The sequence below is a fragment of the Akebia trifoliata genome, chromosome 12, assembly GCF_017979445.1.
Source record: "Akebia trifoliata isolate Shusen 1 chromosome 12, ASM1797944v1, whole genome shotgun sequence".
NCBI classification, from domain to species: Eukaryota; Viridiplantae; Streptophyta; class Magnoliopsida; order Ranunculales; family Lardizabalaceae; genus Akebia; species Akebia trifoliata.
In genome coordinates, this window is record NC_141386.1 from 27201331 (window position 1) to 27216669 (window position 15339).

Sequence of the window (15339 nt, forward strand, 5' to 3'; positions counted from 1 at the left end):
AATTACAGATATTTATGGGGATGTGCAGTTGTGTATCCCGAGGAAATCTATGGCTCTAGAGCATGCCAGAGTATGGGTTGGGAAGTATGTTAGAGGAGGGGGGAGTCAGAAAATCACGACTCTAATATTTTTGTTGTACAAAACACGCTCCACTTAAAAAATTAGCTAGAAAATGTTGAATGGGTCAATTTGGCGACTTCTTAATGAATCCATTCATAACAAATCGGCAATATGTTATTGATCATATGCTACAAATGGATTCAATAATAGGTCACTGAATATATTCATTTGGTATTTTCGTTTTTTAAGTGAGGTGCATTTTTAGAAGGGCGGGGGCAACGAATGTCAGTCTATTGTATATAGTTGAATAACTTGGTTGATATATTGTGATTCAACTCAAGACATTTTTCAAGCTGATCAGCCGAATTGATTTGATATTTTCTGACTTGACTTGACGAGTTGGTTACATCGAGTGTTAGGGGATATCACTTCAAAATCGAATTGAGTCGAATTTGTCTAGACCGAGTTTTGAGTTGATTCGAAGAGTTTTATAACTATGCCAAGGAGATTCCTTTACATGCAAAAGATTACTCAAACACGAAATCCCAATCACCAAAACACAAACTCCAAGTCTCATGATTTATCTCAAGTATAAGTGATGTATCATCATGATCCATGTTTTATCACAAACCGTTGATGTTTGGGATTTCATGTTTTTTTACGATTCTTTTTTCATTAGTCTATAGAGCCCAATCTTATAAAAATGCAATATAAATGGATGATACTTTAGACTTATTAATCTTACGACACAAAGGATGGTATCACATCATGTACAATTTCATAATTCATTTGTTTTCGTTTTTTTTTTTTTTTTTAAAATATATATTCAGGGATGTGTGAATGTACCTTGAAGGACATTACTGTCACACAAGCTCAAACTGGACAAATATTTCAGGGAAAACCAGAGTTTGAAATTACAGTGAGAAACAACTGCGCGTGTATGCAAAAATATGTGGAATTTAGTTGCATTGGATTCAACACTGTCGAGGAAATCGACCCTACTATCTTTAGCAAGATTGGTGATCTTTGCCTCCTCAAAGGTGGGGGACACTTCGACGGTTTTTCTTCAATCAAGTTCAAATATGCATGGGATAATTCCTTTAACTTAATTCCCGCGAGTTCTGAAATTTCCTGCCAGTAAATGTTCAAAGTTTAATAAAGTTTAATGTTGGTTATTGTAGTAAATAATGTTCAATAGGGTCACTATATGACCGGCGTGACCTTGTTAGAATATACTTAAGAACATAAACATTACATCTAAATATAATTCTGTAGGAAACTAAAAAAATTTCTTTCTTTGGACTAGTCTTCGGTGGAGAGGACACCCATATGGTGTGTGGCTGAGCCAAATCTATGACTATGCTGTTGGTCAGATGTTTTCATGGTCAATTATGGAATCAAGTTTATCAAGCAAATGCATTGTACCTTTACATTTTATTTTGATTAGACGATGATGGTTCTTTACATTGAAGAGAAGTTAAAACCACTACAATTGGATTCATAGATATGTTGGTACATGATCTTCTGTGATTCATAAATTTGCTGGTACATGATCTGTTGTATTCCACCCAAAACAAAACAAAACGAAGCGTCCACAAATGCGTACACTTTGACGACCACTCATACTTCAGTATAAAAAGAATGAAATCGGTTACTTAGTATACATGAACAACAATGCCATACTGGATCATGGCCTTGAACGATTGAAGAGGTCTTCATTAGTTAGGAAAGTTGCTGTAATGAGATTTTGTACCAAATCCAAATCCTGATCTCACATGGATAGTTAAAACATACTCCAAAGATGAAAGAAGGATAAAGGCTTGAACCAACTGTTGTTTAATGGTCAACAAAGTACCACCATTCTTCAATCATCCAAACCCCACATTCAGGTTGGCATCACCAACCTATCACCGATGGACAAGGCCCTTTTCTCCTCCACCACCAGTTCAAGGAACAGCATTGTTTCCCAATCGCCCCCATGCGTGCACATCAGTGACAATCATACCAAAAAATATTCAGTCAACATGCCCAATGTGCTTGTCACCATGGTTTAAAATGTTGGAATGTATCAGTAGATATGTATTGATATCAGCCCAAGCCTGATACAAAACATTGACCCTGAAACATTGAATGTATCAGCCGATACCGTGTCAGTTTTTTCATTAACCAAAACATTCAATCGATACAACACTTTAAACCAAGCTTGTGACATTGAATAATCAAATCCACAATCGGACCTATTTTCAACCCATGTTCTTCACACAACCCACTTCTCTTCTTCCAACGCAGGCACCTCAATGTCATCCCTCATTACCTCAGTGTAATCCTCTCCCACACGTGCACCAGCCTGCACAAACAGCTCCACTACTGCAGGCAACTTCCCATAGTACCTCTTCAACCTATCCAAAAGAGGAACCTTTGTCATTTGGGTCTTGAATGTGCCACACATACACAGGAGGGACAAAATCATCAATCGCTCTCATCTGGTGTTTGTAAACATAGCATTGCCTTACCCTATGCCCTTTTGGACCCACTTGGACCTCAGGACAGTATCCACATGTTTGGACGGGGTATTTCTGCATCTACTTTAAGGCTCCTGACCGCATTTTCTCCCATGCCTCCATGCCTCGAATAATCCTGCAAAGGTTCCAAACATAAGCGTGAATAATACATGGCAATAACATGCTCTAATGGTCATGAACCAATACTCAAACTGATGCAGTCATGGACTCGACTGCGTCAAATCCACCAAAATATGAAGGTTAAATAGAATAAAGAACATTAGGTGATGATAGTCAAATGAAACCCAATTCATTGCTCCTACATTAATAGTAAAATCTAAACATGGTTAACTTAGAGAGCTGCTATTGACAACCCAACATTTACTTATTACACTCCAATTACTTAAATTATTTACCACACCCCAATTAAAGATTAAATCACTCTTCAAACATTATAAGGGTTTGGCTCAAATAATAATCTCAAAATTACAAAAGATTATAACACTCATTCAAAAAATTTCAGTAGTTGTTTACGATTATGATTAGGCTCATATAAAATCTTAAACAAAAAATAGTAATCTAGCAAAAAAAAAAAAGAATGAGAGAGCTTCTATTGGCACTCCAACTAGAGAGGTTAATAGGGCGGCTGATTTTTTAGCATCATATGTGGATTCAGAAGAAGAAATTGAGTTGTGGCCATGTGTCATTCCTCACCAGCTTGATTGTAAGATTAGAGATGATAGAGAGGGCCGATTGTATTATAGGATGTAATTTTTTTTTTTTTTAATATAAAGTTTGATTTTTTGTATTGATGTTTTATTGTTTGATTACCATCCATTTTTTTTCCAACTTTTTATTTATTTAGTTTTCTCCTTGCAAACCCAGGTGAATGTTGCCCACAAGTTGATTATGTGTGACCTAAGTCCATAGATTCATATATAATCTATAAATATGATTTGCTGTTTATATTAGATGTGGCTTGTGCAAATACACATGCATTATAAGTCTGTAACTTGGGTTGGCTAGCCTAGGCTCAACCCAATTGATGGGGGAACCTGGGCCGAGTTATGTAGAACAGGAGATGTGCATGGGTTAAGATAACTCAATCTGACATTAATTAGGGTTGAGGGTTTGGGAAACCAAGCTCAACTCAGGTTAACCCGAGCTCAACCCACGTTGAGAAGCTCAAGCTCAGGTTGAGCTTGGGTTAATGAGCTCAGATTCAATGTTCAGGCTGCGTTATTAGCTCGAGTTGAGGACTTTGCCACTTGAATTAAGCTTAGGTCTGCCCTCAAGTCAATCCGCCCAAGTTGCAATCCTAATGCATTACCAAAAAAAAAACACTAGGATTTAGGTAAGATTAAAAAATTTCATGATTTTTTTACGTTATGTATAATATATTTTAATGATTTTATGTAATAGTTAAAATTAAATAAATGGCAACTGTATTTTCATACCATTGATTAGGATAGTTTTGGATTTGCATCAAACCCTTATCTCATTGTAATATTGAAGATTAAAAGAGTAATTTTATAATTTCAACAAACTTACTATTATGGAAATATTGCATTTTCATTTATTTTTTTACCAAAAAGATCCTAATAGTTACAAAGTTTAAATGCATTATGGATGCATTTGTGGGATTTGAATTTTGGTGTTATATTTTATTTTTTCCCAATAATTGAGAAGGTTAATGGGTTAATACTTAGTTGGTGAAGATGGATTTTGAAGATAGGACATATCAACAGTCATGATAATTTTAACCAACTTAGCAAAATGGTCCAATTTGCAAATGTTCAAAGTATAAATTTTCCAGGGATGATTTCTCCTTGGGACATTCCTAGGAAAATTCTTCATATGATCTAAATCATATATTTGAGGTTATAAGTCAGTTTGTATTAGAGTGTTTGAGACTATATTATAATTTTCTTTTTTTATTAATCTGAATTTTTTTTTTGGTTTGTGAGAAGATTTAAAAGCACGATTTCAAAGTTTCTTTACAATGTGTCATACCACCTGAGCTTTGGGTCTAAGCCCAGCATCGGTCTTCTCTCTTACTGAGATACCTTATAAATTTATTTTAAGAGTCATGTTGGAGTGACCTCAAGTTTGTATGTATGTCCTGACATGAAAGTGTATAGGAGCCACATATGCTTTTTCACTTGTTTCTCGATGAAAAGCATCTATGATTTCTTTACACTTTCATGTTAGGATGTGCGATGTGGGGAACAATCTTGAGACCACTTCAGCATTATTTTTATTTTAATCTATTTAAGCTTATCTTGAACCATGTTTTCAACCTTAACCTTTTTACGAAAAAATATTATATCTAAAATTCCATTGTTCTTTACCTCCCCAAACATCATATCTTTAAGGATGAATATGAAAAAAAAAAAAAAAAAAAGTGTTGAGGATTATTGGTTTTGAAAAGGAAAAGAAAAGGGAAAGAAAAGAATGAGTGTGTGGGCTAAAAGATGTGTAAAATCCTGCAATTGATGGGAATAATTGGGCCAAGGACATTACACATTGAGGGCGCCAAACTCAACGATTCGGATCTTGATGTGGTGCGGAAGGAGGCCGAGGATTGTGACTGTTTTCAAGGTAACTTAACATTGTTTTCAAGTTAAACTTGAGGTAATGTATAATTGTTTCTTTCATTTGTGATTTTATTTTTTTTTATCTGGATCCGGCTATAAATCCCTGGTTTAGTGGTTTATATTTTTTTAGTTAATTTTCTACATAGGTGAGATTTTCTTTAGTATGATTTTTGAGTTAATCCTTGTTTTAGTGGTTTACATTTTTGAGAGTTGGATTTTAACATGATTTTAAAACTCATAATTGAAATTTGGTTGAAAACTTTTCAAATCAATAAAATCCATATCATGCATAATTGTCAAATTGGTAAATATAAATTTTGCAAATCTACAAAATATGAATATACATAAAACTTCTAAATTGGAAGAATTTCATGTGCATCAAAATTTTGAGTTAACAAAATAGGGATATATTCACAAATTTTAAACTTCCAAAATAGTCATCATTCAAAAACATGAATATTTACCAATTTAACGAATACATTATCACATGGAATAATTATCAAATCATCACACAATGTATCACATGTTAGGATCGGTCGAATTAAACATTTTTTATTCCTAAACATGAAGAATTGTTAAGGTAGTTCAAATTACTCTAGTCATAAAAAATTCAAACAACCACTAGTTCATCATATAAAAATCAATTTAAGCATGATGATCATGAACTTAGCAAAAAAAATATTCATATATATATATGCTAATCCTACTAGTATAAGAAATAAAAATAAAAATAAAAATAAAAATAAAAAATAAACTTCCCTTATTATAAACTACATGATGATTACAATTCAGGAACATTATAAAGCATCAATGGAGGGTAGAATGATCATAAAATAAAAATAGAAAGAAGGGACATAAAATATGAGAAGAAGAAAAAATAAAAGTAAAATCAAATTTACTTCTAAGATAGATTGGTGGCTAAATGCAATCCTTTAGGCACAACTCGAGATGGCTTGGAGCGTGGTTGTAATAGAGATGAGTGTGAAGGAAGCATTTAAGAGAATAAATAAAATTACGTTGCTACTATGGAAGACACCAGAGAATAGTGGATAAAGAATAAAGAACAATTATTGTGGAGACGTGAAGATGAAGTGAGGATAGGGGGACGACGGTTGTAGTTGGAGAAGTTTGAAGAAAAGAAGATAGGACAGATGTGGATGTTGTTGGAGAAGTTTAAAGAGAAGAATGAGGGATAGACATGGTTGTTGTTGGAGAAGTTTAATGAAAAGAAGAGAGGACATGCGTGGCTACTGTTGGAGAAGTTTAAAGCAAAGAAGAGATGACAAACATGACTGTTGTTGGAGAAGTTTAAAGAGAAGAAGGGAGGATATACACGGTTGTTGTTGGAGAAGTTTAAAGAGAAAATGAGAGGACATGCATGACTACTATTGGAGAAGGTTAAAGAGAAGAAGAGAGGACAAACGTGATTGTTATTGTTGTTCGATTCTTCTTCTTATTCTCCTTTTTCTTCTTATGGTTTTTTATTATTATTATTCTTCTTATTTTATTTTATTTTTATTTTTTGCAAGACCAATTGGAGAGATCAAACTCAGTCTAGGTCACGTCTTGTGTGTTCAAGGATGGATTGAGGACATCCTTTTATAGTTTCTAGTTGCCTTTCTTTTTTCTTCTACTTTCTATTTCTATGTCTATTTTTTATTTCTTCATTCCATCGATTTTTGATTGGGACATTAGATTCCTCTCCAATATAAATGTTTTTTTTTTATTTCTTTCCTTTTTTACTTATCCTCTCTCTCACATTTTTTATAAGAGAATGTGGGTAGTGATCATACATTATTCGTAACTTGGTAGTCTTTGATTGGCTAAAAATTTTTATTCATTGTTTGATTGGATTAATTAAATTTTTAACTGAGTGATTGGTTCAATGATGAGTTAAGTTTTAATTTTCGGTATGATTGATCGATTGAGTTAAGATTACAAATGGATTGGTTAAATTTAGTTTCAAATTTTAATTTTGATTAGTCGATTAAGTTTAAATTTTAATTTGATTGGTTAATTAAGTTTAATATTCAATTTTGATTAGTTGATTAAGGTTAAAATTTTAATTAATGTTATGTTTCAAATTTTGATGTTTAAATTTCGTGATTGAGGAATCAAATTTCGATTTAAACTTTGTCATTTTATGTGAAAATTTCCAATTTTCATAAGCATGAGGTTTCTAAATTTTTTGATGTGTGTGACAATTGTTGAAAATTTATTTGTAGTCACGTTTTCTTAGGAATCAAGAGCTCTAGGTAAAAGTCAGATATCAAGGGGTATTTTAGTTATTTTTATTATTTTTCATGAAATTCCCCGTTTTTATTGATTTATGACTCGTTAGACCTAAAATCATATTCTGAGAGTAATAAATGTACTTTCGAGACACTTTGGAATATGGGACCCACAAGGGGTATTCTTTTCATTTTGTCAATTTTTGTAAATTTTGGCGTGAGGCTTTTTTCAATCTCAAATTGATTATTTCTAAGGCTCGAGGTCACATTTTTCTAGTATTGTGAGGTTTCTAAGTTATAAAATTGTGTGATGAACCTAAGCATGCATACTTGTTAAATTAAGTGTATAGTGTGACGATCCTAAATATGCGTAATATTCTATGTCGAGTGTAATGAGTAAGAAAGATGAAAGGACTAGAAATGAAAAAAAATTGGGAAAATGATTCACAAGCTTTCAAGTCCTTCGCATATTCTGTGCTTATCAGTTGGAACCCATAACAATCGGGTGACAAATTCTCGAATCAGGCAGATTAAAAAATAGGGTGTCTACAATGATTCTCCATTTTGTGCCCTAAACTGTATAACAAGTGAAATGTGGGAAATTTGTTCTATTTTTCCATAACACGTGAATTTGATTTGGTCTTGAAAAAGTGCATTGATGGCTTATGGGATGTCCTTAGTGTCAAGAAGACAATGTAGTTTGTACTTCAGGTATGTAAATCACGTGTTCTTCTTTTTGTCGTGAGTTGTTGGAAATGTATTGACAAATTTCACATATGTGTGCACAGACAAGAAATCGATATGCTGCAGATAAAGGATACACGGCGGAGAAGATTGCCCGTATAAGATGATGCGAACAACATCATCAAAATTAAAAATTTTGAAACCAGAAAACTTGCTCATGACCATTACCAGACAAACCTAACTCTCTGGTAATCTAGATAAAATCAGTAAGGCCCTGATTTCATCTTCAAAGATAATCTCAACGGATTCCAATTGTGTTGTGACTGTATTGAATTCATTCAGATGCTTAATCATACTACCACCATCGACCATCTTCATGTTGAATAACTTTTTCATAAGGAAAACTTTGTTTGAGGCAGAGGGTTTTTTATACATCCTTGACAAAGCGACCATCAAATCTATTGTAGTCTTCTTGTTAGAGATATTGAAAGTCACAGACAGAGTCAGAGATAATTGAGTGGTACCTAGGGCTTTCCTGTCAAGAATCTCTTTGTCTTCATCTATCATATTCGTCGATTTCTTCGTTTTTCCTCCCAAAGGACGATAAAGGTCCTTATGATAAAGAACGTCCTCGATTTGCATCTTCCGCAGTCCAAAATTCGAACCATTGAACTTATCGATTCTTATTTTTTATTTAGTCATTGCTCCTACTCAAACTAAAAACTTAGCCCTGATACCAGTTGTTAAGAAAATAGGTGCAATTGAAACAAGAAAACAAATCGAAAAACCAAACACAAGATACAACCACGCAAAAAAACACAGAGATTTTATGTGGTTTCTTCTAGATTGAGGTACGTCTACGGATCACATCGATTCTACTATAAAGAAAACCTCGTAGTTATAGATTACACCATTTCACAAAAAAATGAGAAATATAAATACCCCAGGATACCTAACTAGAGTTTTACATAATATTAGTAAAACTATGAAAATACCCTTAGGTGTGGCTTGATTTACAGTACCTCCTTGTTGACTAGTACTACCAGGCGCCACAAACCACAATAGAAAATTTTTATGACTTATGTCAGTTTTGACACATGTCAAACTTAACGACCGTTGGACTATGCTGTGAGAAAAAAAATCTTCATGAATTCACTACAACAACCACTTACATGTAGCATTTAACCCTCTTTTATTGATTCTTAGCCCTTAGTTTTGTCGGGTGAAGTTATTACCATATCCTTATCCAACTCTATATCCGATTTTTTACCCACTTATGTTAAGAATATCCATATCCGACTATTTATCCATTATTTTACAAGATATCGATATTCGATTGTACCAAAATTTCAAGCGGATATCCAAATCGGATATATATACCTCATTGTGAACATGATGGTAAAATCCTAATTTTTTGTTATACACATATTTTATTGTGAATTTACTATATTAAAGTCGGATAAATGGATAATTGGGTTGGATAGGATGCATATCCATATCCGACCCTAAAAATAATTACAGATAAATTTACACATAAAAAATTTGCACCCATACCCATACCCGAATAACTAAGGGTAGGATGAGTCAGGTAAACGGAGATTATAATACTTACCAATAAATCTTAAAAAATTATTAAATTTTTCGTAAGTCCCTTGTCAAATAAAGAAAATTTACAAGTCCCAACCATGGTTCTCTCCAAAACTCTAATGTTTCTAGAGCAACTCTGGCCCCATTAACTTTGTAAGATTTCAAATCTTACTAAGCGTCGTTAAGTTCACTTAGTGGCATCCAAAAATGTGATCCGATGAATCGATACTACAGGATGTAAAGGACAAAATTCTATGAACTTAAATAAAAAGTAAAACTTTAAAAGTATTATTTTTCACCATTAAAATTTGGGAGTTTGGTGGGAATTCAGTAGCTGTCCATTTTCAAAACTTGGATCAAGCCCAAAAAAATATTTTATTGAAATTTTTTTTTTATGGGTTTATCTTAGAAATCTAGAGGACTGTGGTGTTGGATTTCCAATTGGTAATCTAATTGAGCTTAAGGACCCTTAGTAAGATTTCAGATTTGAAATCTTACTATGTAAGTAAGGAAAGTGTTTCTCATGTCTCTATGTGGATATGTATTGGATAAATGTCTTCATCTTCCTGATTCTTAAATTTATGAGGGGAAACACCGAAAAAAAGGATTATTTAGACTCTATTAAAGTTTAAAACCACAAAACGGATTTTGATTTTTGAAATTCTAACAAACTTCAGTTTTTATGTGTAAATATGTATTCATCTTCATATTCTCAAAAACCCAGACATTATTCTCTCTGAGATGATATAAAAATTGGGTTTTATTTAAGTCTTTATTTGATAAGGGGTTTAAAAATAATTTTATTATTTTTGGAGGTTTATTGGTAAATATTAAAATGTTTTAACGCGTATCAAAAGTGTAAAACAGCAAAATCCCAGTTCTTTGTGTCCCATTCGAAGTCGTATTCGTCTTCACGTATTAATGTCTTAAACTACAAAATTCATTTCTACGTCTCCAACTCAAATGAAATCATTTTCATTTCTACGTCTCCAACTCAACTGAAATCATTTTAGTCACTCACAACTGCGTCTTTTTTGCATATTCCATTTTCCAATTTTCCAAATCAGGATGAATGCCGTTCAGAGCTTGAACAATTTTTCGTCTTGCAATAACAACACTGGTTTCTTTCCAAAAATTCCTAAATGTTTGAAATGGGATCCACCAGCTGAAGGAGAATACATGCTTAACACGGATGGATCCTTGCGCGCTAAGCGGGGTGGTGAGGGAGCATTGCTTAGAGACCACAATGGAGAAATGATCATTGCCTACGCAGGGTGCTCTCAGCCGAAGTCGGTAGTACATCACGAACTACTAGCCATACAGAAGGGATTAAGTTTAGCAGTAAAATATGGATGTCGAAGACTGAAGGTATCTTCAGACTCACAAGTAGGTCTTAAATGTATTTCAGGAGCTTTCCCCATATCAACGGTGGCACATATTGTCGAAGAAATATATAGATTATGTAAAGAATTTGATAAAATAACATTTTCTTTTGTTTATAGAGAGGTTAATAGGGCGGCTGATTTTTTAGCATCCTATGTGGATTCAGAAGAAGAAATTGAGTTGTGGCCATGTGTCATTCCTCACCAGCTTGATTGTATCATTAGAGATGATAGAGAGGGCCGACTGTATTATAGGATGTAACTTTTTTTTTTTAAAATATAAAGTTTGATTTTTTGTATTGATGTTTATTGTTTGATTACCATCCATTTTTTTTACCAACTTTTTATTTATTTAGTTTTCTCCTTGCAAACCAAGGTGAATGTTGCCCACAAGTTGATTATGTGTGACCTAAGTCCATAGATTCATATATAATCTATAAATGTGATTTGCTGTTTATATTAGTATGTGGCTTGTGCAAATGCACATGCATTGTAGGTCTGTAACTTGGGTTGGCTAGCCTAAGCTCAACCTAATTGATGGGGGAACCTGGGCCAAGTTATGTAGCACAGGAGATGTGCATGGGTTAAGATAACTCAATCTGACATTAATTAGGGTCGAGGGTTTGGAAACCAAGCTAAACACTCAGGTTAACCCGGGCTCTACCAACGTTGAGAAGCTCACACTCAGGTTGAGCTTGGGTTAATGAGCTCAGATTCAATGTTCAGGCTGTGTTATTAGCTCGAGTTGAGGACTTTGCTACTTATCCGCTGCTACATTTAGCGACCGAGGCAACAACGTCGGATCTTGGATCCGCTGCTCATCCGCTACAATAGCTTTTACCGACGGAAAAAGTACCCTATAGTGGTCGAAAAATCCGCCGCTGTAGATAAAAAATGTTGTAGTGTCAAGTCAATCCGCCCAAGTTGCAATCCTAATGCATTACCAAAAAAAAAACAAAAAAAAAAAAAACACAAAAACTAGGATTTAGGTAAGATAAAAAATTTCATGGTTTTTTTTATATTATATATAATATATTTTTAATAATTATTTTTAATGATTTTATGTAGTAGTTATAATTAAATAAATTGCAACTGTATTTTCATACCATTAATTAGGGTACGTAGTTTTGGATCTCGTTGTAATATTGAAGATTAAAAGAGTAATTTTATAATTTCAACAAATTTACTATTATGGAAATATTGCATTTTCATTTATTTTTTTTACCAAAAAGATCCTAATAAGTACAAAGTTTAAATGCATTATGGATGCATTCGTGGGATTTGAAATTTTGGTGTTATGTTTTATTTTTTCCCAATAATTGAGAAGGTTATTTGGTTAATACTTAGTTGGTGAAGATGGATTTTGAACATAGGACATATCTACAGTCATGATGATTTTAACCAACTTAGCAAAATGGTCCAATTTGCAAATGTTCAAAGTATAAATTTTCCAAGGATGATTTCTCCTTAGGACATTCCTAGGAAAATTCTTCATATGATTTAAATCATATATTTGAGGCTGTAATTCTGTTTGTATTAAAGTGTTTGAGGCTATATTATAATTTTCTTTTTTTATTAATCTGAATTTTTTATTTTTTTTTTTTTTGTAAGCAAGCTTTAAAACCACGACCTCAAAGTTTCCTTACAATGTGTCATACCAACTGAACTATGGGTCTAAGCCCAGCATCGTTCTTCTCTCTTACTGAGATACCTTGTAAATTTATTTTAAGAGTCATGTTGGAGTGACCTCAAGTTGTACCTCTTATCGCATGCCCTGACATGAAGGTGTATAGGAACCGTATATGCTTTTTCACTTGTATCTCAATGAAAAGCATCTATGATTCCTTTATACTTTCATGTTAGGATGTGCAATGTGGGGAACAATCTTGAGACCACTTCAGCATTATTTTTATTTTTATCTATTTAAGTTTATCTCGAACCATGTTTTCAACTTAACTTTTTTATGAAAATACAAAAATATTTTTTATTTTTTTATAACCAAAATTCCATTGTTTTTACCTCCCTAGACATCATATCTTTAAGGTTGAATATGAAACAAAAAAAAAAAAAGTGTTGAGGATTATTGGTTTTGAAAAGGAAAAGAAAAGAATGAGTGTGTTGGCTAAAAGATGTGTAAAATCCTGTAATTGATGGGAATAATTGGGCCAAGGGACATTACGCATTGAGGGAGCCGAACTCAACGATTCGGTTCTTGATGTGGTGCGGAAGGAGGCCGAGGACTATGTCTATCTTCAAGGTAATGTAACATTGTCTTCAAGTTAAACTTGAGGTAATGTAAAATTGTTTTTAACTTACATTTGTGATTTTTTTTTTGTCTGGATCCGGCTATAAATCCTTGATTTAGTGGTTTATATATTTTTAGTTAATTTTCTTGGTAGGTGAGATTTTTTTCAATATTATTTTTGAGTTAATCCTTAGTTTAGTGGTTTATATTTTTGAGGTCACTTCAATATTATTCTTTTAGATTTAATGCTTATGATCACATATTACATATTCTAGTGAAAATCCAAGAATGTGGTAGTTGTATAGATTTCTATCATGATTTTGATATTTGAATATATTTTACAATTTTATTTTTTGATTTTGTTTAAAATTTGTGAAGGTTTACAAGTGGCAATTCTCTAGGTGGAGGAACTGGTTTTGGCATGGGGACTTTACTGATCTCGAAGATCGGGGAAGAATACCCTGACCACATGATGCTTACATTTTCTGTATTTCCTTCACCAAAGGTTTCAGATACAGTTGTTGAGCCATACGCTCTTTCTAGATTTTATTGTCGGTTGCTTCAAAAGTCCACTTTTTTTCCCTTGAGTTTTGAAGATTAAAATAAATATAATCTTAAGGTTGGGGAGCATGTAAAATTTTTTTATATTTCTTTTTAAAGTTTATATATATTATAGAATCAGATTGAAGAATAGGGTAAGATTTTTTTATCGAAGATGTTGAAGGTGACATGTTTTAACTTAAGAGAAGAAAATCAATGATTTATTTGATCGAAGGGAGTTCTTATTCTAATGGAATATGAATTCCATGAGAAAATAGTCATTGCAAAGTGAATTCCACCATTTGATTGCACTTAGGAAAATATCATGATCAAGAGAGTTGGATTTTAACATAATTTTAAAACTCATACTTGAAATTTGGTCGAGTTGGCTTCACTCAATAGGATTTTGTCGAGATTCAGCCCCCCCTCCCCGCACAAAAAAAAAAAATATCTTGATGGATAAGTTCGACTTACAAGACCTCAAAAGTTATTTTACAAAATGTCATACCAACTGAGTTATATGTTTCTAGATCTTTTTTAGTTAATTTACCTTGAACAACTCAAACTTCCTTGATGATGGTCTCTTTTCCTCCACGTACACGCGGGGGTGCCGCCAGCGATTGTTTGCTCACATCCCAACACCTATTTGACGTGTGGCACTGATGATGTAAGTCATAAGAGAGAAATTTCTCTCCTGCCCGCACATCTATTGCCACAAAATCTTAATTTTTAGATTTCAAATCTTAAAAAGTATTGTGTGATCTGCATGGGTTATCATATTGGCAATTGATCACTGTAGGCTTCTAGATTTCATGAAAAAGCTCATGGTAAAAAATTTGAAAAAAAAGAGTAACATTTTTCGAACTTAATCAATGGTGTTGAAAATGGAGAGCTACCGAGCACCCAAATTTAAAATTAAAATACAACGGTAAAAAATAACATTTTTTTTTAATGAAATTCATAGAATTTCATCCACTACAACATTGTTGTATTGGATCATGTTTTTTAATGTTACAAGGTGATATTATCAGGTAATTTACGATGGACAGGAGAGAAAAATTCTTCTATTATTGCTTATGTCATCAGCACCACATGTCAAAATGGTGTTGGACTGTGATTGACATTTGTTGGAGCTCTTTCCCAATTTGAACTCTACCATACTCTCAAAGCTCTTTAAAAGATTCATCGATAAATCTTATAGCCTCCTTGCCAGGTGAATCATCTTTAAGAAACTTCCATTCAAAATCTATCATCTTCCCAGCAATGTTGTAAACAGGGAAGGTCAATCTCCTTGTTGGGTACTCGGGGATATCCACACCAGCTTGCATGCACAATACTACAATGGCCAGAATTCAATCAGCCTGAAGGCTCTCCTCATGCAATACAACTCTCCCCAACCTATCATAGTGTTGTGCTACGTGCGGCAATTTTGATGAATAATACTAAAGTGAAAAACAAGAAAGAAATAAAAATAAATACACAGATTTAACGTGGTTCGACGATGTGCCTACA

At 33.2% G+C, this 15339-nt stretch overlaps 1 protein-coding gene across 1 annotated transcript; it reads left to right on the forward strand.

The window, feature by feature from the left end:
* The first annotated feature begins 892 nt into the window (after window positions 1-892).
* Window positions 893-1201, forward strand: LOC147389222 (protein TAPETUM DETERMINANT 1-like). Its single transcript, XM_086419755.1, has one exon. It carries the CDS (start codon window positions 893-895, stop codon window positions 1199-1201), a length of 309 nt encoding a protein of 102 aa, XP_086275881.1.
* Window positions 1202-15339: the final 14138 nt, after the last annotated feature.